The 23,335-nt window shown below is 43.2% G+C and overlaps 1 protein-coding gene across 1 annotated transcript in view; it reads right to left on the bottom strand.

Annotated features, from left to right (window-relative positions):
- Nucleotides 1-1,442: 1,442 nt before the first annotated feature.
- The window catches only part of Rrp15 (ribosomal RNA processing 15 homolog), a 32,324-nt gene continuing 10,431 nt past the window's right edge, over nucleotides 1,443-23,335 (bottom strand). The window contains exons 3-5 of the mRNA XM_028876731.2: nucleotides 21,708-21,805; nucleotides 20,399-20,597; nucleotides 1,443-3,173 (exon numbers count right to left, since the gene is read on the bottom strand). Coding sequence (XP_028732564.1) covers nucleotides 3,039-3,173; nucleotides 20,399-20,597; nucleotides 21,708-21,805 — 432 coding nt within the window. The 3' untranslated portion in view covers nucleotides 1,443-3,038. The remainder of the gene's footprint in view (nucleotides 3,174-20,398; nucleotides 20,598-21,707; nucleotides 21,806-23,335) is intronic.

Here is a 23,335-nt window from a genome sequence, read left to right as displayed (position 1 = left end):
AGCTGCCGTGTGGGTGCTGGGACTGAGTCCTGTGCATCTAGGATCTGGATGGGAAGAGCATCCAGTACTCTTACCTGCTGAGCCATGTCTCTAGACCCACTCATGTTTGCTTTCAGTAACTCTAATGACTCATTCTTGGCTCGTCTGAGGTACCAAAGGTGGCTTAGAGCTATTCTATCCAAGGGGTGTTGAGGGTATGTTTTAAAATCTGTTAACTAGCTCTTGAGTAAAGAGAACCCTGTGTATCCTGAAAATGAGTCAGGACTCCAATTCCATGCTAAAACACTAACGTATCCCAATGACTCCACGTGACTTTCACTCCGAAATAGGTATTGCGTCTGACTTTTAAACAACAATCAATGAGAAAACTGTGCTTTACACTGAGAACAGCCGTTTCAACTGTCCAGAAAAGGGACTAAGACACCACCACACTGTTGGCTATTGGGCTCCATAATTCTCCCCAGATAAAGAAAACTAACTTCTTGCACTGGAAAGATAGTTGATAGTGTTTACCACACAAGTAGGGGCACCTGAATTCAATGTCCACAATTGTGTAAAAGCAAGGCATGTCAATGTTCAGCGGTGATTCCAGCTGGTCAGTCTAGCCAAATCTGCAATCTCCAGGTCTAATGCAAGGCCCCACCTAAATAAATAAATAAGGTGAAGAACACTTGAGGAAGACATCCATATTCACCCGTGGCCTACACACAGACATATAAACACACTCTCTCATGCATGCACACACAAGCCTCCCATGCATGTAGTGTAGTATGTGTGTATATGTGTATGTATGTATGTGAGTGTCTGTGTGTGAGTATGTATTTGATCAGGATGCATGAGATCGTAGGTTCAACATTGGTATTTTAAATAAATACCTCCACCAAAGACTTGCTTAAGTACTTATTAATCTAGTTACAAAACAAACAAACAAATAAACCTCCCTCCAAGGCTGGAGTGATGACTTCAGATGGCTCAGAGCACTAGCTGCTCTCCCAGAAGTTCCCAGCACCCACATCAACTGTCTCACAATCACCTGGAAACCCAGCTCTAAGGGATCTGACTCCCTTTTGGCCTTCAAGAGCAATACATCCATGTGCACATATCTAAATACAGACATACACATATAAACAAAAATAAATAAATCTTTAAAAACAATAGTCGTGGAGCTGGAGAGATGGCTCAGCAGTTAAGAGCACTGGCTGCTCTTCCAGGACTCAGGTCCAATTCCCAGTACCCACTCGGTGGTTCACAACTATCTAAAACTTCAGTTCCTGGGTATCTGATGCCCTCTTCTGGCCTCCACGGGAACTGAATGCCCATGGTGCAGACATAGTTGGAGGCAAAAAATACATCATAAAATACATCAAAAAACAAACCAACAAACAAAAATAACAATGTAACACATGCTATTATCTTAAGATAATGACACAGGACAGTGAAAGTTGTCTTTATAGAATTTAATGTAGAACCAGAAGAGACTTAAAAATCCATAAGGCAACGGGGACAGAAGAAGGCTATTTCCAACTCCCACTCCAGAACACACTCAGCAGCTGGGTGTGGTAGTGCATACTTGTACTTTCCCAAATTTGGGAAGCTGAAGCAAGAGGATGGAGATTTCTAAGACGACCCTGGTACCTCAGAAGTCTGACTCCAGAATTCCATATAGCCATGCTCGCCTTAGACTCCTCATACATACTGCTTCTGCTTAAGTACTTTGAAGCAAGACACAAAGACACTAAAACCTAGAAGACATGACCATGTGACAAAATTATATCATGGCCTCTATCAAAAGTGACACTTTGTTTCAGCGGTGACTTGATTTTATTATGGAATAAAATTTCCTCTGAAAGAAGAAATGTGTGAACACTTTCTTCCTTACTTGCATTTTGAAAGCTGGGTTCAACTACCACAAATCTATGCCCCAGGACAACCTGTTCCTCATAAGCAGCCAGTCACTCATTTTCATCATCCAAATGTGAGCTTCAGAAAAAAACTGCAAACACTTAGAATGGCCCCCAAAACAGTCAACAGAAGACAATGAAGTAAAATTTTCATTCTGAAGAGCAAAAAGTTTGTAGGTAGTACAATCTTTACAAATTAGCCATGTGCTGTATTGTGTTGAAATGTTAATCTGTGCTAAGGAGTATCCAAATACCTTAGTATTCCTGCATTACTACTGGGGAAAACTTGTTTATAGTTACTTAGATTAAAATGATAAAAACACAGCCACATAATACAGCGCGTATGTTCCAAATAAGCACACTATGGGCGAGTCCTCTTCATTTTGATGGCAAACTCCAGCCAGGGGCTAATTCACCTGGGGTCACAGAACATCTGCAGCACTCAGGTTGGTCTACAGACATAAACACCCATGGTCCAGCACTCCCTGGGCAGGGTTAGGCTCAGCGCAAAGCAGATGCAAGTGTGCGCACACAGGTGGTGGAGGGCTCACTTTATGGAAAGATGGACAGAGATGAACCCTTCTCAAAAGAGAACACGCTACATCCAGTACCTATCTCCTTTCAAATTTTGTAACTTGAGCAAAGTTCCAGGGGAATCTTGGACAGATATTAGACAGCTTTATCAGTGCTTCTAAAATTCAAATAAAAAGACATTACAATTTGAAATTTTACTACATAGGTTTTCTTTAAGGCTTACCAACATAAGTAACATCAATCACCCCCCACAATAGATATCCGGATCTGAGTACACAGAAAAATCATACATCAAAGTCACATAAATCATGAAGGGGCCTACACATGAGAAACACTTGTGTATGATCTGTATGTGCTCACATGTAAGGATTCTAGAGAAACGCACATCTTACTGCTCAAGAAAGGAACCTAATCCTTTGTACATATATTTTTTGAAAAGGTTAAAGTTACATGAGGATTAAAAACAGACTCTGACTGCAGCGTGCACAGGAAGGAGGCGCACTGGAGCAGGTGTTCTCCGCAGTCCGGGGATTTAAGAGGCCTCTTGGATGCCAACAGTCCGAGCTGATGTCTTGGAGGAGGGCTGCAGTCAGTCCAGTCTGCTCACTCACAGGCCGACCCTGCCCCGCTGCCGGCAGGGTCGTCGCTCTCCTTGTCCCAGTCCTTCATACTGGCTCCCATCATGAAATCGTCTCGCAGAATCTTCCACCCCGGGCCCTCTTCTGACTTCACTTCAGTCTGAGAAAATTTTAGAACCAAATATTCACAAATCAATTTAGTCACAGGAAAAATTCAAAAATTATACACTTCAAACTTTTCAATGTGTGGTTTTAAATGAGCTTAAACCAAGATAACATAAAATTGATTTTATATACTATGCTCATGTATATACAAATACAGAGTAAAGTGAAAATTTTCAACTCCACCAATGAAATATGAAAGCAAAATAATTTAGAGCTAGAAGAATACAGTAAAATAAAGACTTGGTAACAATTTTTTTAAATATTTGGACAACATTAATTAACCTTCAGTGATAATTGAACCCCAGCTGCACTAAACAAAAGATGGTTGCGGGGTGTTTAAGGTATCCAGATTGGGTACAGTGTGAACAAAATACCCCTCATTCTGGTTACAATCTCACACCTGACGCAATCATGGAACCAGGGACTAAAAAACATGCCAAAATCATAAATAACTGAAGAAGGCAACAAACTAGGCAGCCAATTCATTTCATTCAGTCACAGGATTGATGCAATACTTGGAGCTAAATACACCTGCCTTCCTTTTGTGGTACGACGGCACCATCTTGTGGCATTAAGTAAGTAATGCAACACATTTCTCTGATGATTATCAACAACCGTTGTCCAGCACTGTCCTGTGTCAGGAACACCGATGCAACAAAACCAAGTCTAGTTCTCGAAGAGGCAGCCAGTCTGTGCAAATCTATGCTATTTGGGGGCTAAATCTATGTAGCAAGCGTTTTTAAAGAAAAAAAAGACACCAAATATTTGCAAGGTTTCACAGCTAGTTACCTAACTCTGCTGAAGCTTCTTCTGTTGATTTTTAAGGACACAGTTACACATCAAGGGGAAAAATGTCCTTCTGTATCACTTCTAGATTTGTGGGATGAAAAACTGAAACATGACTAGAACCAAGTATAACCCAGAGACAAGGCAGCATACAGATTTGGGTACACAGGGGAACTGACTTAGTATTCAGTTATCAGTACCCTGCTGCAATGTAACCAGTGCAGAGAACCAGAAACCCTGTGCCACTTAAGAACACCACGGTGCAGTGCTTGTCATACTGCAAACAGGAGGCAGACCTCTCCTGGTGTGTAGCCAGGCCCTCTTCCTGATGGCCTCTGAAACTGGAGGCCTGCCTGAGAGGCGCCTGGAACCAACAGTCACAGCCAACTTAACTGCTCAAAGCTTTCAATTAAAAATTAAACAGAATTTGAACTAAGGTCTCACACTGTAACCCAGGTTAGACTGGAACAAGTTACTGTAGCCTAGGCTGGCCTCCAACTCATAGCAATCTTCCTGACTTAGCTATCTAAGTGCTGGGATTACAAGCATGAGCTACCATGCTCCAGTTTCAATTCAGTTTATTTTTTTAATTTGTCAATGATGCAACTTAGAATTATAAAATGCAGTGAAAAAACAAATTGCTCCGTGATTTCAAGTTGCTGGTACCCCAGCTAGTCTTGGGGTTTTCAAAATTGTGATATTTTAAACAGACTTCAGAGTTAATAATTTGAATAACTAAAATTCATGTTTAAAGAATAAAATACAAGCCAGGCGGTGGTGGTGGAGGCATGCCTTTAATCCCAGCATTCGGAGGCAGAGGCAGGAGGATCTCTGTGAGTTCAAGGCCACTCTGGTCTACAGAGTGAGTTCCAGGACAGCCAGAGCTACACAAAGGAAAATACAGCAAGCTTAGCCTACGGGAATAAGCAACCAAAGCTTATATTCAGATCCATTTCTGTCTGAAACAGGCCATTAGAAACATCAAGGCTAACCAACGGCTAGTTTCAAGCTAGAACACTTCATAAGGGGGGGAAGGATGAGAAGACAAACCTAAGAAAATCACATTAAAAAAAAAGAGAGAAGTGGCAGAAGCCAGTTCAGGAGGCTCCAGAACAGAGGAAATGATCGGTGTTAGAATCCAGTGCCCACACACAGTACTGCTGAAGAGTAAGGAGAAACGGGAAAGATGTCCTTCTGCTGCAGCCGTTCTCAACAGGAACTCCAGAGGACAAAAGCCAAAAGAGCACATCATCAGTGCAGCCAAGGAAGGGGAGTTCGGAATCCCCTACATCAGCCTACGGGATGCCCGCAGCAGTGACTTCAAGGGACAGAAGCATGCTACAGATGCCATCACAAGCCACCAGCCTTTGACAACCTGTGACAAAGCCCGGAGGCGTCTTCACTAACGACCATGAATGAAGACTAGATAGGCCAGAAGATGCAGGAGCCAACATGGGAGCAACGCATGATTGTCTAAAGAGCAGAAAGGCAGCCAGGGAACAACCTGAGACAGTGGGTCTCAGACAAAGGAGAGTGAGGATTCTAGCAAAAAGACTACCCAGGAGGAACGCAGGGCAGTCCGGAGGCCATGGCTTAGAGGCTGCAGAGTGGGCGGAAGACACCCAAACCCAGCTTTATATGGAAAGAAATGAATTTGGGGCAAATGCAACTTCCAAAACTACATGCATTCAAAGAAACCTTAAAAGGCGGGACAGCAAAACACTAATAAAGGAGAAAACACACACCTGCACCATCATTTCTCCAGTTTCTGGGTTTCCTCCAAGTTCACCCCAAGAGCATCTCTGTCAAGGATGACTTTTTTTTAACCATAATGATTCCACCTCACTTTAATTTACCGTACTGTTGAGTCGGCATGTGTGGCTAGATGCTTCACACCACATTTTTTTTTTTTTTTTTTTTTTCGAGACAGGGTGTCTCTGTGTAGCTTTGTGTCTTTTTCTGGAACTCACTTGGTAGCCCAAGCTGGCCTTGAACTCACAGAGATCCGCCTGCCTCTGCCTCCTGAGTGCTGGGATTAAAGGCGTGCGCCACCACCGCCCGGCTACATTTTTAACTCTCTTGCCAGGTAGGAATTATCACTCCCATCTTATGCAAGAAAATTGAGGCTCCAAGATGTGAAGCAGCTTATTCAAGTCCAGGAGTTAATGGACAAGTCATCCCTGAAGCACAGGAAAGATGCTTCCAAAGTCCACATTTTGCACAGTCCACAGTAACGCGCTACCACGACGTCATCTCTAAAGCGCACTGCTCCGCCGCCTGTTGCCACCAGCAGCCACACACTAGAATCTATGCTACAACAGAAAATATCTGACTGTGTTTAGGACTACCAGGGTCGGGGGAGGACACATGTCTCGTATTACAGGCCGACCTCATACTTAACTATGTAAGGCAAGGATGACCCTGAACTTCTGACCTTCCTGCATCCACCTGACTGCTGGGATCACAGGCATGTGCCACCATACATGATCTCTGCCATGCTGGGGCTAAAACCCAGACCTTTGCGTATGCTGGTCAAGTACTCTGCCAGCTAAGCTACACCCTAGCCCCTGTTTAGGATAATTTCTATAAGTCCCAATCTGAGCAAATTACATTGCCCTTATGAATGGTTCATAAACAATCTTACCATTGAGCACACTACTTAAGAGTATCCACAATGAAAAGATAAACCAAATAATCACAAGTTACCACAAGAACAGAACCAGGTATGGTAGTACATGCCTGTCTATAATGGCTAGGAGGCTCCGTTTGAGTTGAAGTCAGGGTAGGCTACATGGTGAGACTCTATCTCAAATAAACAAAATAACCACAGGAAAAAGGTGGAGGCAAATTCCAGATGTGAAGGTATCAGAGCCTGGCAAGACGGCTTAGCAGGTAAGAAAGGGAACTAGGATGATGGTTTCCAAGACTGATGGCCTGAGTTCAATCCCAGAATCCACATGGTGGAAGGACAGAACCACCTGATCCTGCACGTTGTCTTCTGATCTTCACATGCGCAGTGGCATACAACTAACCAGTAAATCAATGTAATTTCAAAAAGCATTTAAAGATATGACAACAGAGTGGTTTCTCTGTAATAAAGAAGGAGCAACAACTTGATTTATTATTTTTAAGACAAGAACAAAAAATCCAGAGGCTTCTGTACTTGCTTGAAAGAAATGATTAATTCCTTAACTGGGTTTAAAGGCAATTGTAGTAAGGTGGGATTTTGCTGCTGTGTAGAAACCAACACAAACAACTTAAGAGGGAAGGACTTACTGAGTCATGGTTTCAGCTCATCACGGCTAAAACCAAGGTACAATAATGGACTCTAGAGGTGGTCATATCACACATGCTCAGCTGGATATTTAATTTTGGCTAGGAGCTACATGAGCGTTGTATTGCTGTAGACAAACAACTTCAAGGAAGGGAAGGTGTAACTAAACTCATGGTTTGAGTTTGCATCCATGGTCAGTAGCTTCCACTGGCTGGTGAGGTAGATTGCAGTGAGGCAGAACAGCATGATGGGAGTACAGAATGAGTACAGAATGAAGACAAAGAAAAAGGTATGGGGCTTCAACAGTCCATCAAGGTCATGCCACCAATAACCCAATTTCTTCCAGATAAACCCAACCTCTTAGAGGCTCCACCACCTTCCAATAGCTCTACAGGTTGTGGCTCAAACCTTTGACCCTTGGGCCTTTGGGGACATTTGAGGTCTCAACTATAGCACTGTATCCCCACTTCCCATCCAGACCATATATCACGGGTTATTTAGAATTGCTGTGAGGTTGTACTAATTACACAGCCTAAAGCAACCTATATAACTCTTCACCCTTATGCTAACTGACAAGGAAAATTGAATAGAGGTCAGTCAAATGGCTCAATACTTACTATGCAAGCAATAGGCCCTGAGTTCAGATCCCCAGTGCCTATGGAAAACAGTGGGGTATGGCAGAATACACCTGTGGTCTTAGTGCTGCAAGGCAAAGACAAGAGGCCCCAACTGATGGATGAGCTCCAAGTTCAGGGACAGACTGTCTGCTATTGAGGAGGCCATTCAACATTTAGCTCTAACCTCCACACCGACATCCACAGGTAAGAGTACCAAATAAAACCACATGATGCAAAGAAACAATGTGTCCCTCAATGGCCTGCTTTTATACAAATACTCAATCAAGATTATTCAGAAGCAACTGGTGTCAATCTGAAAGACAAAGACAGCTCTTAAAGTGTTAACCAGCTTCCATTAAGTTCAGACACACTGACAGCTAAAAAATGCTGAGGAAGATCTAGAGTTATTATTAGTTCAACAGCAAATAATTACACAGTTTAATCTCATTCCATTCTAAAGGAAGAAAAAGCCAAACCCTAAAAGAATGGTCACATCTAAATTTAGCAGTTATCAACAAGTTAATTTCAATCGATTTATCCAGTAACACTAAGTTTTACTTTAATTTTAGCTAAACTAAACAGTTTTAGTACTGGCTAATTGCATCTAAATACCGTTTTTATTTAAAATGTTTAGCAAACTATTTTCAACTACAGTTATCTACCCACAATTAACTCAGCCTATTTGAACATTCTCCCTGTGAGATGGAAGATACACAGGAAATTTCTTCACATTTGAATACATGTAACAGCGCATGCAGCTTTTCCTCTCAGAAGTGGAAATGAACATCAATGGCTTGTAATCATGAAGGATATCCCACCATCACACTGGTCATAAGAACTGAAAACGTCCCTCATGAATGTACAAGAGCTCCTCCCATAAAGAACCTACACTGTAGATGAAGATTACAGGACAAGCATGTCAACACAGTGCCACTTCTCCCTGGTCCTAAAAGAACAAGAGGCAGTGGACCAAACTTGCTCCTTCCCAAGTTTGCACCCCCAAACCTGCTGGGGAGGAGGCACATACCTCAAAGGAAACTGATCAATTAATTATCCCTTTAATCTGGGAAGCCTCCATCACCCATGGAACCTTCTGACCACACACCGATGCTTCAGTACAGCATCAAAACAGCACACCCAAGATTAACTGCTCCAAAGATGTTTGTCATGTATCCCATCAGCATCTTAGTCCCTACTTTCTAGTTTAAAGTGAAAAGGCACATTTGTAAACAAATAAACATGGGTACATGAAACCCACGGACTCATTATTAATTCTTCAAAACAACCACCTGGTTTCTATTAAAAAGTCAGTGGTATTTGTTTGTTTTTATTTTTCAGTTGTTTTACTGTGCTAGAATAGATGACAAGATAAAACCAAATATAATATGTTAACCTTGACTGGATTTTGGTACTCAAAGTTATAAAAGAATCTTCTGGATTTTATGGTATGTGAATTGTATCTCAGAACCCTATTTTTTAAAGATAATCTTTGGTGTACACATAGCTACAGCCTTCAATTATCAACAACCAGAATTTAAATGAGGAGAAAGATGGGCAGGCAAAACAGAAACAAAACAAAAAAGGGTTAATGACTAATGTAGACTTAAGAGAAGCAGGCATCCCTCACACTACTCTTAGATTTTCTTCCTATTTAGGAGTTTTCATAAACAATCATGTAAGAAGGTAGTTTACATTTTGCATTCAGTGCATAATACTTAAATAAAAAAATACACTTGCTTTCTAGAAAATCTTAATTTCTTGCAAAAACAACTAAAAAGCCAATCCTAACAGGTAAATTCACAAAGTTGTTTCCCCCACTCCCCAGGCATTCTATTATCTTCTACATCAAAAGCAGGAATGAGAACCCTGGTAAAAATCCAGGCTGCAGCTGCCTCCCTGTCCTCTCTCTAGTCCGTCTGGTCTCAGGACGTCAAGCAGGTCTATGCAGGTAGCACACCAACAGCTGTCTGCACAGTGACTGCAGCAGCAGGGACAGTCATGCTGCATTTGAGTCCCGACTCCACCGACCTCCATGGGGTGAGCTGGCTTAACTGTCTTGATTGGTTCTGACTTGGGTTTTACAGCTCTAAGAAAAGTCTCTCCTTCTAACAGCAGCAGCAAGAAAGAACCGTGTGCACCACCTAGCACACAGCAAGAGTCCCACTACTCTTATTGAGGTCCTGTGTCAACACGCACCTGTAGTAGAATGTTATTTTAAAGTGTGTTACTTTTGTTCATGTTGCATTTGTTTAACTCTGTGAAGCTGTATTATTTCTGTGGCTGTGTAAATCACCTGATGGTCTAATAAAGAACTAGCCAATAGCAAGGCAGGAGAAAGGACAGGCAGGGCTAGCAGGCAGAGAGACTATATAGAGGAAGAAATCTGGGAAGGGAGATCAAGAAGGAGCCAGAAAGGGAGGAAGACTCCAGGGGCCAGCCGCCCAGCTACACAGCAAGCCACGGAATAATAAGATTACAGAAGTAAGAGAACAGGAAAAGCCAGAGGCAAAAGACAGCCGGAATAATTTCAGTAAAGCTGGCTGGAAGCTAAGCCAGGCTAAGGCCAGGCATTCATAAGTAAGAATAAGCCTCCATGTGTAGGTTTATTTGGGAGCTGGGTGGCAGCCCCCCCCCCCACACAAAGAGCCAAAATACCACCAACAACATGTACCCACCAGATTCCCAACTCAGCACATGGGTGATTGTATCTAATGAGATCTGGACACATTCTTAAAGTGAGACCCTGATTTAAACAGTATGGCAGTCTCCACACACCTTTAATCCCAGCACTCGGGAGGCAGAGGCAGGCAGATCTCTGAGTTCGATACCAGCCTGGTCTACAAAATGAGTTCCAGGACAGCCAGGGCTGTTATACAGAGAAACCCTTTCTCAAAAAACAAAACAAAATCCACTTTGTTTCTTGTTAAGGAAGCCTTCTAAGCAGTAGTTAGATAATAGTAAGACAAAGCAGACAAACTTCTAGCTTCTTGAAACTCTATTCTTTTGTAAGAATTACATGTTAAGGACTCAACATGTAAATGAGTAAGAATGTTCCAAATCTAATTGTATTGAATTATTTTAGGAACCTTCTGAATTTATACTGTCCAGATACGAAGTTCTAACAGCTCCCTTTAAAGTTGGCTGCAGATGTCAGAGTTCATTTTGTCTGCTATTTCTAGGAAGACAATATGCACAAAGGACAGAGACTCGGCCTACCAACAAGTCAAAGAAACCACACCGTGACGCCTAGAGAGCAGCGGGGGTGCACAAACAACTTCCTGTGCACTGGTGCTGGGACTCCCTCACCTTCAGGATGCAGGCTGATATGCTCACACAGAATACAACTTTTGAATCTCATCAGATTCTAGAATCTGCGGCCTCAGTCTGTAATTGTTACAGTATATAACAATTCCCATCAAGACTCTCAACTGTCTATTACTCAAAATAATGACTTTTAGGAAGAAACCAGAAAAGACTTTTCAGATTTTAAAGTAAGTGGGACAGACACAAACACAGGTGCACAGGCTTCACAGAGCAAGACAGGGCTCACCTAGGACAGGGCACCACTAATTTCAAGTTAAAGACAGAATCTTCACAGCAGCTTCACGATGACTAGCTCTTACTCCACACTTAGCGATATCCCACCCCAAACATAACTCGCTGCAATTACAACTGCTGTTCATGTCAGATAGTATCCTACACCGTAACTACAGTGTTTCTGTAAGTGACTACAATAGGAAGCTGACTTTAAACTGCTCTCATCCACAGTAATGTAGAGGACCCATCCTTCATTTCAAGCTTGGAGTCTTGCTTGTCTAAACTCTACTGTTTAGGCATTTTCAGTAAACAAACATTAAGCTGAATTATTTACAAGCTGTCATTCCACACATTCCATTTACAGACTAAAGGGGAATAAAGCCCTGTTCACAGCCCTGTGAGGGGCAATCTGAGGACAGTACCTTTCTCTACCCATTCCCAAACCAACTACAAATGTCCTGAAAATGCTGAGGCCTCCTGGTGACCTGTGTGACCTCCCTTCTAGGCTTTCTTCTCAGGGGCAAGGATTCTGTAGGTGTAAGCACCAGAGAAGCACACAGTTTTCAAAGTTCCTAACCACACAAGGTCTGGGTTGTAAGACACCAAGTAAGCCTGTTCCTTCAAAGGCATTCTCAACACTGAATGCCTGGTTATATTCCAGGGCTGCCATTTAAGAGAGATGAAGGGATAAGCAGCATGCCCATCCCCCCAATCTCTGCTCGGCATTCAAAGACCTCAAAGCACAAACGGAAAAATAAACAGCCCTGCCTCATGCACCGAAATCTGCACTGATCCTGGACATTTCTGTCCTGTAGAAAACAGCAGCTATCACTCTCCCCTCTGCAAGACCATCTGATACTGACAGTGTCAATTTCCGATGACGAAAAATCTTGCAGAAAGTCTTAACTAAGGGCAGAGTCACAGAGCAATGCCATCCATAGCAACCAAAGGTCTCCTTTAAATTCAGATTTAAAATATGGCACATGCAGTCCTGGCTTCAGGAAAAGAACTTAATTCCACAAAACCCCACCAGAGTTTACCTGGCTTTTGAAGAAAACAGCAAAAGAAACAATGACTGTTGTTAAGACTAATTAAACTAAACTAACCTATCTTCATGGTCTTAACAAACCTTGACATTGTAATGTCTGTAAGAAAACACGTTCTCCCAGAAGGTACGTATCTGGACTGGAGAAAACCGTGTCAGATCTCTCCAAGTTAGACTTTGTAGACACAAGCACTCACTGCTTCCTCGCACAGCACCTACACAGAGTGCCCATGTGAGGCATCATCACCTAGTGCAGAGAGGCCTATGGTCTAGGTTGGAAAATCAGTTCTCTACACCTAGAAACCTTTCCATCTACTCATGAGAAATCTTCCTAATACACTGTTCACCCTGCCTGACTTGATAAGCAGCTGTCACCAGATTCAGGGACCCCAAAGACACCCAGAGCCCATCAGCTCCCACCACAAGCAGCCCTACCACACAGATTTTTCTCCCCAGCTGCAGCCACGCTGATTTCTACAACTAGAAAACGCCTCTCTCCACGCTCCAGTACCCACCTGTCATCACCGTCCTGTCTCATTTCTGATTACACCTGGGAGCACACACCGCCTCCCAAAGTCTCCACCCCCCAAATATGTTCCACTTTTTATCTTCTCAATTTTGGTAAAAACTATCAGTTTTTCGTCTCCCTACTGTGAATCAGTTATTTACAATCCTTCTCATCATGTCAGACTGAAGGTGAATTGATTCCAACCTTCAATCTGCTTCTGCAATCTGCTTCTTTTCCGGGTACCAATGCACCCCTTCCAGCCTTCATCCAGCTTCTCTCCTCTTGCTGACTCTGGCAGTGGCCTCCCACAAGCTGGTCTTCTGAAGCTACCTTTCCACCTCTACCCTTTGTTTTCCTTAACAACAATCAGATCCGGCCAGAGCACATACCTGGTGAAATCAGACCCTAAGAACTCAAGTCCAAATCCCTAAACACAAGTATGAGATTTACAATCTGACCCCAACCTGTGTCCTCAGAATTCCTCCTAACCCATTAGCAAACAACTCACGTGCAACCTGCTGTGGGATGTTCTGTATGTCCTGTGGGAGCCCTTCTTGGGTTCTTTGTGGCGTTACCCAGCAGGTCCGTATAGAGGATAATTAGGACCACGGGCCTGAGTGCAGGTGTTTGAGATGGTCTGCACTTGGCTGTGCTGGGGGATGGTCTGTATGTCAAGTTGTTCTGATTGATCAATAAATAAAACCTGATTGGTCGTGGCTAGGCAGGATGTATAGGCGGGACTAACAGAGAGGAGAAATAAAAGAACAGGAAGGCAAGAGACACAGCAGCCGCCGCAATGACCAGCAGCATGTGAAGATGCCAGTAAGCCAACAGCCACGTGGCAAGGTATAGATTTATGGAAATGGACTAATTTAAGCTATAAGCACAGTTAGCAAGAAGCCTGCCACGGCCATACAGTTTGTAAGCAATATAAGTCTCTGTGTTTACTTGGTTGGGTCTGAGCGGCTGTGGGACTGGCGGGTGACAGAGATTTGTCCTGACTGTGGGCCAGGCAGGAAAACTCTAGCAACACCAACCTCTATGGAGAAGAAAACAAAAAAAAAAACAAAAAACAAAAAAAAAGAATTTGGTGTGGGTCCCATTTGCCTGTGGGTTCCAACAACCACAAGTCAAAAAAAAAAAAAATCACAGGCTGGGTGTGTGTGTGTGTGTGTGTGTGTCTGTCTGTCTGTCTGTCTGTCAGCTAACACACCACTATCCCTGAAGAGCGAAGCCCAGCCCAGCCTAAGAGTACCCCAAGTGAGGAGTATTTAAAATGTACATACCACACAGTCTGACACCACGGATGCTGGTGTCCGCAGGAGTCCTCCCCACGCACTGACACAAAGCCACACAGATGTGCCAACACCAGGGAACGGGCAGGGACTGCTCTCTATGGGGCGTCTACTTCACGGCGGCTTTAAACCCGGCTAGGTTCTGATGTTCTGAGCACAGGGCTCGTGACCGCCACAATTCCTGCTAACCTCCTCACACATTTTCCCCGAAACTCACGTCTAATTTCCTAAACAACCAATAGTTGTGCAAACGGCTCCTCTTCCTGTGTGTAAATGAAGCATTGGGTAGGACCAAATCTGATCTTCAATCCTCTACTCCAAACTTCTGTTTGGGAGTTAGGAATAGGCTGTGCTTACATCTCCTCATTTCAACTAACTGTATGTCTTTCCATAAGCCTACCTAAATAAACAAACAAAAGAGAACGTGGTAGAGTAAGTCCTTAATATCGTGTAACAAGATTATTACAACACAATACACAGTGAAGGAAAACACCATTACTGAGGAGCAGATGCTGGGTGGTTGTTCAACAATGACTGACTTACTCCTACACGGAAGCCTGGCAACACGAGCAATCTCTGAACAGGAAAACAGACTGGTAAACTAGTGAACACTGTACTGCAGTTGATTCCCGTCGTGGGCACCCCCTGCCGACTGACCCAGACCTACAGCAGTTCGAGCAGGACACAAATGGTCAGTCGTGAAGCAGCTGCCACACAAGCCTGAGGACCTGCCCTTAGTCCCCAGCCACAGAGAGGACACGTGTAATCCTAGACAGCAGGGTCCCTGGGAATTGTGGGGAGCCTGTTTAGACAAATCAGCAAGCTCCAGATTCAGTGAGAGAAGGGAAGGTAGGCAACGCAGAAAGTCAGCCTCTGTGCCCGCCCCCAGTGAGCAAAATGTTACCAACATTAAACGAAACACATATGACTGAATAAACAGATAATTTTACACATGACAAATAAGTTTCCTAAATGGAAGAAGCTGCTGTCTCTCCTGCAATGAATCCATAAAGGGCCTTCAGTTTCACCTCTCAGGACCCCAGCTCCAAGGACTAACTCTAACTAGTGACTCAACTATAATTTATTGCTTACTATCATTAAAAATATTTAACAGTCTTCTAAAAAATCTTTCCCTAAAGTGGCCTTTGAGAGCAGTTCAACTGTTTTCCCAAGAAAGCTTCTAAAATATGGTTTCTAAGTATTTCACAGATAAAGACAAATGACTGTATAAGAAAACTAAGAACTAACCTCACGCAAATGGACAGGATGTTAACATGCTCACACCACTTAACAGTTTATATAGTGTGATCTTTATCAAAAACAAACAAACAAGGACATTTTTTCACAGAAACAGAAGGTTCTACTAAAATCTGTAGCCACAAAAGACCCCAAAAGTCAAAGCATCACAGTCCCTGACTCCAACACACTAAAGAGATAAAATAATCAAAACACGGAAAGACATAAAAACAGAAATCAGTTCTGTCTCCAGCCAACTGGTTCTGTTTTGAAGAGTCTTGCTATAATGACCTGGAAACCATCAGCAGGGTCCAACACCCTTCAGAGTACATAGGGTCGGGGTGAGAGCACACCCTACAGAGTGCAAGTGTGTGTGTGTGTGTGTGTGTGTGTGTGTGTGTGTGTGTGTGTGTGTGTGTGTGTGTGGTGTGTGTGTGTGTGTGTGTGTGTGTGTGTGTGTGAGAACACCCTACAGAGTGCATGGGGGGAGAGGAGGGGTGAGAGCACCCTACAGAGTGCATTGGGGGGGGGGTTCTGCCCACCAGCCACCCGACAGAAGATAAATACAAAACCTTAGCATCAAGAAAACAAGTAATTTGATTTCTTGAAAAATGGGCAACTGACCTAAACAGAAGCTCTTCAAAACAAATACAAACATCTAGTATTTATATGAAAAGTGTCCAACATTGTTAACCACTAGGGAGATCCAAGTTAAAGGTACACTGAGGTGATGGTCTGGTGGCACCTTCAATCCCAGCACTCAGGAGGCAGGGTCAGGCAGATCTCTATGAGTGTGAAGCCAGCCTATTGCACATAGCAAATTCCAGGCAAGCCAGGGCTACATAGTAAACCCTATCTTGATAAAGTTAAAATAAGCCTGCCCTGAAATTCTAACTCACCCCAGTTGGAATGGTTATTACCCCAAAGACAAAAAAATAACAAATTTGGTGCCAAAGTAGAGAAAAGGAGCCTTTCTGTGCTTTTGGTGGGAATATACATTCATATAGCCACTGTAGAAGTATGGGAGTTCCTAGAAATACAACTATGATCCAGCCATGCAACTTGTGATCATTTACCCAAAAGAAAAGAAATAGGCAGAGTACAGAAAAAAAAAAAAAAAAACCCACAAACAAACAAACAAAACCAAAAGGTGGACAGGTGGGCCACACAGCGATTACTGAAGCCCTGTTCACAACAGCCAGGGTACCAAATCAGTCAGTCATATCAAGAAATAAATGCAAAAATAATCAAACACAGTAAACGTACACTGTGCAGCATTACTAAGCCTTAAGGAAATTATGCCATTTACAGGTAGCAGGTAAATCTAACCATCAAGTTAAGTGAAATCAAGCAGATTTAGAGCACGGGTATTACATGTTTTCTCTCACATGCAGAAACCAAAAAAACCAAAAGTGACAATGACCTGAAAGCAAAAGAAAAGACTACTATGAAAAGTGGGAGGGAAGGCAAGAGGGTGGAAGGGAAAACAGCCATGCTCAATGCACAACACAGACATATATGAAAAGTATCAGAAGTCTACCAATGTGCACAACTAATATACATTAATAATCATCATTTTCAAAGGCACTGGGTGAAACTGTGGCAACCAACCCAGTGAGGAAAGGTAAGAATCCAGACTCAAGTCAAGTGCTGGAGAGGAGTCAGGGTGAGGAGAGTCCTGGGTTACAGGTAACAGGATGGGGCAGCAGTGACAGTCTACACAAATAGCAGGTCATCACCCATGCTCCAGGGACACTGGAAAAAAGAATCCTACCCCAAATGCAGTAGACGGCAGGACCGTTCTTCTAGAGACAGAGGGTTCCAAGAGGAACTATACAGACTGACATGTGGGCATCCTTTTAAGAAACTAGCTTTCCTTGTTACCTACAGCCTAGCTCGCCATCAACACATTCTGGGCTTACAGTGTGTTATTCTGAGACAGGAACAGTGAAGATCACCACCATTCATTTGAAGACCCGTAACAGGAAAGACATGGACCAAGACAAACAGCAAAACCGAGCCCATGAAATAAGACAACGTAAAGCCCACCCCCTAAAAACCCAAATTAAAACTAATTCATTTTTCAAAGAGAGAATGTATGTATCATCCCTGTGAAATAAAATCAGTACTCTCAGAAAGGAACACTAAGAACATCAGAAGCTCCTCAAACTTAAAACAATGACATCAGGTTTACTTTAGGCATAAGGGCTGGAAGTCAAGGAACTTGTCTAGAAGAGAGAGATGGCGACAGGATGCAGGCAGAAGTTACAAAAGCCCAAGGGCCAATCAGAGAAGCCCACAGCATCAAGCCCAGAGGCAAAGAAGAAAAGCAACCAAACAGCAATGTAGATGAACAGAGAATGAAGAAACCACACCAGGGCATCCCACTGCCAAACTGCAGAATGGGAGAGAGAAAGAGAAGATCCTTAAAGCCTCCAGAGGAAAGAACCAGGAATCAGAACAGTACTTGCCATCTCAGCAGCAGATATAAGACAGAAGGAAATGGAACAATTGACTTCGGCTTTCCAGAGAGTAACACCCAACATGGATGTCTGTCTGCTATGGCACAACGCTTTCCAGTAGCTGCCACAAAGTCTTGCTCCAAACAGCAGCATTCTCCTCTCACATGGTGAGAGAACTGAATAGTTATTAAGTAAGCAGAGAACAGCATTTACTTAGTGTAAGACTTCCAAAGAATAGTGCAGTACCAACTGGGCATCTATAAAGGATTGCTATCACAAGCTGTATAGTCCCTTGGTAATTAGATTCAGACTCACACTGTTCAGAAACAGGATTCTGTGTCCATAAGAAAGAAATCAAAACAGAAAAAAAAAAAAAAAAAAAAAAGCCAGGGTACTGGTGGCATGCAGGTGCTCTAGAGCAAGCCTCTTCTAGAGTACCATCTCTAGGTGTCCACCCCATTCCAGATCAATACTGTGCCTGTGACAACTGATGGAGAAAAGAAAGTCAAGCAAGTTCAAATGGTGGAAAGGAAGGAGCCTGTATTTCTCAGCTCACAGATAAGCATCTATAAAAATGACTTTGAAACTAACAGAAAAAAAGAAAAAGCAAGTATTTACTTTCCACCTCCCAGGAGTGCTACCCACTAATGCTACTAAATATATCTGTCTTAGAGAACAAAGTTCCCAGTGTGAATATAGCCTGAGACTTAAACTAAGTGTAAGTCCCCCACTTCTGACAGACACTACAAAGTAAGAGCCATCTTCCACACATACACTATCTGGGTTCCTTACTAATGGAGAGACAAACCTCCCCTAACGGTTATGCTAATCACAACAACGTGCTGTCCCAACAGCATGCTCCCTTAAGAAGCAGTACTTCTTCTCCCTGTGGTATAGCCAGCCTAATGGGACAGAGGTTACTCAGTCAACTACAACACTCTCCACCAATCTCATTCTTGAACATATACTCAGAGACAATGAGGTCAGGGGCTGGGAGTGTAGTCTAGTGGTAGAGTGCTTGCCTGGCATGGTTCATAAGTCCTAAGTTTGACCCCTAGCAAAAGAAGTGTAAGGAAGGCAAAAAGGGAGGATGGAGGAAACAGGAAATGACTTGAAATCAGTATGTCAACAAAATCTTATCTTGCCACATGTATTGCAACATTACAGTACCAAGGTATAGAGTCACCCTAAATAGCCATCAACAGACAATGTGGTGTATCTCATATACACGTGTTACACCAGTATTAGGACTTGCATTACAATGGAGTGCTATGCAAACACAGCAAGATAGATTACCCAGAGGACACTCTGTCCCATGACATAAGCAGGCCAGGCACAGAACACACAGTACACAATCTCATGTGGAATTTTAAAGTTATCTCACAGAAGTTGAGAGTAAAGTAGTAATTATCAGAGACTGAGCAGAATATGAGGAAGGCTGGCTAATGGCTACAATGACAGTGAGGAGGGAGGACCAAGTTTTAGTTTAAGGCACTGGGAATGACCTGATCATTGCCAATTTATACATAAACCAAAAAACCCACAACACATTGTAGTTCATAATATATATGACTATTATGTGTCTATCAAAGCTACAAGTAGAAACTAGGCAAAAATGGCAACTTAATCAAAGACATTAAAACATACTACAACCCTGAGCTGTTGTGAAACTCCTAGTGTTCCATTGTTTCCCCAACTCACTAAGCCCCTCACATCCCCCTCCCTCCACCTTCTCACCCAGCCCTTCGGAGATGAAAGCACATTCAGGAGATGAAAGCACCTTTCCCGGGACAGTTGAAAATCTATTGAGGTCCACCAGCAGAATAACGAGCAGTAAAGCCATCACTCCAAAGATCTCAGAGGTGCTTACAATCTCTTTCCCTTGAAACAGGGCCTCACTTTGCAGCCCTGGCTGGCCTAGAACTCATAGCTCCAGCTACCTCTGCCTCCTGAATGCTGGAACTGAAGGTGTACACCTCCACACCTTTCTAAGCTGGTACCTAGAATCTTAAATCACTAAAGCCGACTCAATGTAGAGGCTGTCCACTATTGCTCCTCAATCAATATCCTGACTCCACGTTACAAGTTACATCCCATCCCAGTCACTTCTGTGGACCAAAGTTTAAAGTCATCTTCACCTGGGTTTCCACTTTCCGCAATGGAAAAACGATAGTTTCAGACAGGAGCAATGCAGACCCCACTTCCACACCATTTCTATGATTCCATTTGGCCTGAGTTCTATCAACAGGATCATGATAGCAATAACTGATAATTTCCACAGAGAACATCATCATGAACTAAAGAATTCAAACCTTGTGGGAAATCAGAAATTGCAATGAGATCTGAAAGAACTCTTAATTCTGCAGGGTGCTGTTTCTCCATCTCAGTATTTTAACAGGTTGTCTGTCACATTTTAACAGTGTCTGATGCAGTGATTCCTGTCATGCAGAGTCTTCTTACCTGTCTGGCTTTTAGGTTCTTCCCAGCAGAACTGTTCTCATTTGTACCATCCATTCCTCGAAGAACACTGATGAAATCCTTCTTGGAAACAGTTGACATCAGCTTAGCTTGCTTCCTGATGGAGCCTCCTGCTTCCTTAACCTTTTCACCGACATTCCTTTGGTGTTTCTGAACAGCATTGAATAACTGCACCACACCCCTAGAGTGTAACAAACCAGAGCAATGTAACACAGACAAGCACAGCAGAATACCGTCTTACCACCAGTCTGGAAGAAGCAAGCACTCTCAGGTGGCAAATATTCTCATTTATTCTTGAAAGCAAACACTGAGCTGAACTGACTCCCATTGGCGGCTTGGTGGACAGTGCAGGAACTTAATGGGAACTGTCTTTCTTAGTCAAATCAGGTAGTAAACTCATTTTACTTTTAAAGCATGCTGAATACATGAGTGAATGGTCTTAATATGTCAGTGAGCTGAATTTTCATGTAGTTATTTTAAAATAATAATGGTTATGGCACTATTGAAAACTGAGTTCCTTTTTTTTTCAAAACAAAATGAACATAGTGTCTCAATTTCCAGGGATCCTCACAGGCTAGGAATAACAGATAAATCAAGATGAAGAAATCTAGTAGTGTATGCAGACTCCCCGCCATTTCACTGTGTAACTCCCACACAGATCAGAAAACGACCAGAGTAACCAGAAGTTAAATATCATTCCACCAAATAAAACTGCCACGTATTTTAAGTAGCAATTTAATGTTGCCTCCTGCGAAGCCTTCCCGATTCCCCAACTCCCACGGTTGTCACTATACAGAATACATCCCATTCTCAAAAGACTCATTGCTACGGGTCACCCAGAAGACACCATATCCTATTCAGCCCTAGACATGGAAGCTGACAAATGTCTGGTGCTCCTGTTGGGGTGGGGTTTAGAGGCAAAAGGCCAAGGTAAAGCTGGCATAATGTGTGACATCTCATCCTGCAAACACAGTCTAGGAGAACAAACCCAGCACCATGCATTAGACAAGCACCAGGGAGAAACGCAGTCAGGGGTCTGACTCCACAATTCCCACAACTATAAAAACAATGACCCCCGCAGACTCAGACCAAATACACACTGAGCATACTACAGTTCTGCCTCATGACACCTCCAAAGCCTTTGGTTAAATTCAGTGTCCAACAGCAGGATTGGCTGTGTGGCACTTGGCTCTGAGAAGGCAGAGCTTAGGAATCCAATCTGACCAAGTAGATCACTGTCAAAGCTTTTGCTTTTTTGTACTTCTTTTTAAAGGCAGAAGCACTGTCTTACCTCGTTGCAATCCTTTGAAGGTTCCTCTCTGCCTCTTTGTCGTTGACAACATCTGGCTTCACTCTGCACATCATTTCCCACTCCCGCTTCTTATCAAGCTGTGTTATAAATACAGTTATGTGAAAGAATATTAGGCATTTTTGAAAGTGCAGCAAACTTTGATATGATATTCTGTGAAAGGACAAAGGTAATAAATCACCCAGCTCTGTTTGTCATAGGGGCTGTTTTTAAAACCACAGTTTTAGGGGCTCGGCTCCGACAGCCTGTGCTTAGCACTCGGCATATCATGTGAGAGGCAGTCTCTAAGATCCTCTGGCGTCAGGCTCTGGAGAACTGCCAGCACATACAGCCAGGCAGTACAAGGCAGGGGGGAGCCAGCCGTCCCCGACTGCCACAGCACATCAGCAGGATGCACAAGACTGACCACACTGCTCACTTTGCTAAGGGCAAGCTAGGCTACCTGTTATCTTCAGAGTAGATTCACCAGCTCTCAGAATCAATTCTGTACCAGTTCTGAATAGAACAATATTATATGCAGATATTCACGATCTGTCTTGCATATTGTCTATTTCTCTTTGTATAAAATCACATAAACATATTTCTCCTCTCAAGGCACATCTAACAATGTTCTCATCACATATAGCCTTTTTAGTTCCAAACTCAAATGAACAGATTTCCTACCACTGTGCAAATACTGAAGGGAAGCTGGAGAAAGGAAGTCCCACAGACAACACTCAAGCTAGTGTAAAATGGCCTCTGAGCAACATCCTTGGTCCCAGGTGCCTGAATTGACAGACTGACTGCTCAGGTCTGCTTCCCAAACCGATATATACTGACCAGATAAACTACTCTCCTGGAGGCCACTAAGCATCTACACCAAGAAGGGTGGGAAATGCTGGCTGGCTTTTCTCTATCCTCCTCTACTTCTGTAGTAAGAACAGTCAGGCCGGGCAGTGGTGATGCACACCTTAATCCCAGCACTCAGGAGGCAGAGGCAGGCAGATCTCTATGAGGAGGCCAGCTTGGTCTATAGGGTGAGTTCCAGAAAAACAAAATAACAACAGAATACAGCTAACACTCCAGATCTGACAACACAGACTAGTCTGGCTCCTTTAGAAAAGGCATTCTTGCCCTGTCGGTCGGTGGTTTCAAAGTCAGCAGACTCATTACCACACAGAGTGAGAAACAAAACCAGAACAAGTTACATCGTTACCTGACTTCTACAGATGGCCAGTCCCACTACTGCTGCTATCAGCAAGAGTGCATCCATGTGCCCCATGCACAATACATCATCTCCAGCACTCAAGTGTGCATTCATGTGCCCATGCACAGCACATCTCCAGCACTCAGAGCTGACCTACACACTTGCCCTTGGCTTTAAATTCTTGCCCTTCCTGGAATTTGGAGAGTAGAGGTAATTACAGATTCTGTCATTTTAAAAACTGGTTCTAATCTTTACCAGTTAATAAACAAGTATTCAAATTTCAGGGGAAAGCTCTCTGTAAGGTTAGAGACAAAGTTTATCTCTCCCCCGCCCCCAACCCCAACTGGAGCTGAGGACCAAACTCAGGGCCTTGTGCTTCCTAGGCAAGCACTCTACCACTGAGCTAAATCCCCAACCCCCAAAG

The sequence above is a fragment of the Peromyscus leucopus genome, chromosome 15, assembly GCF_004664715.2.
Source record: "Peromyscus leucopus breed LL Stock chromosome 15, UCI_PerLeu_2.1, whole genome shotgun sequence".
Classification (NCBI taxonomy): Eukaryota; Metazoa; Chordata; class Mammalia; order Rodentia; family Cricetidae; genus Peromyscus; species Peromyscus leucopus.
The sequence above is the reverse complement of the archived record's forward strand: the minus strand, read 5'-3'. Positions and strand labels throughout refer to the sequence as shown.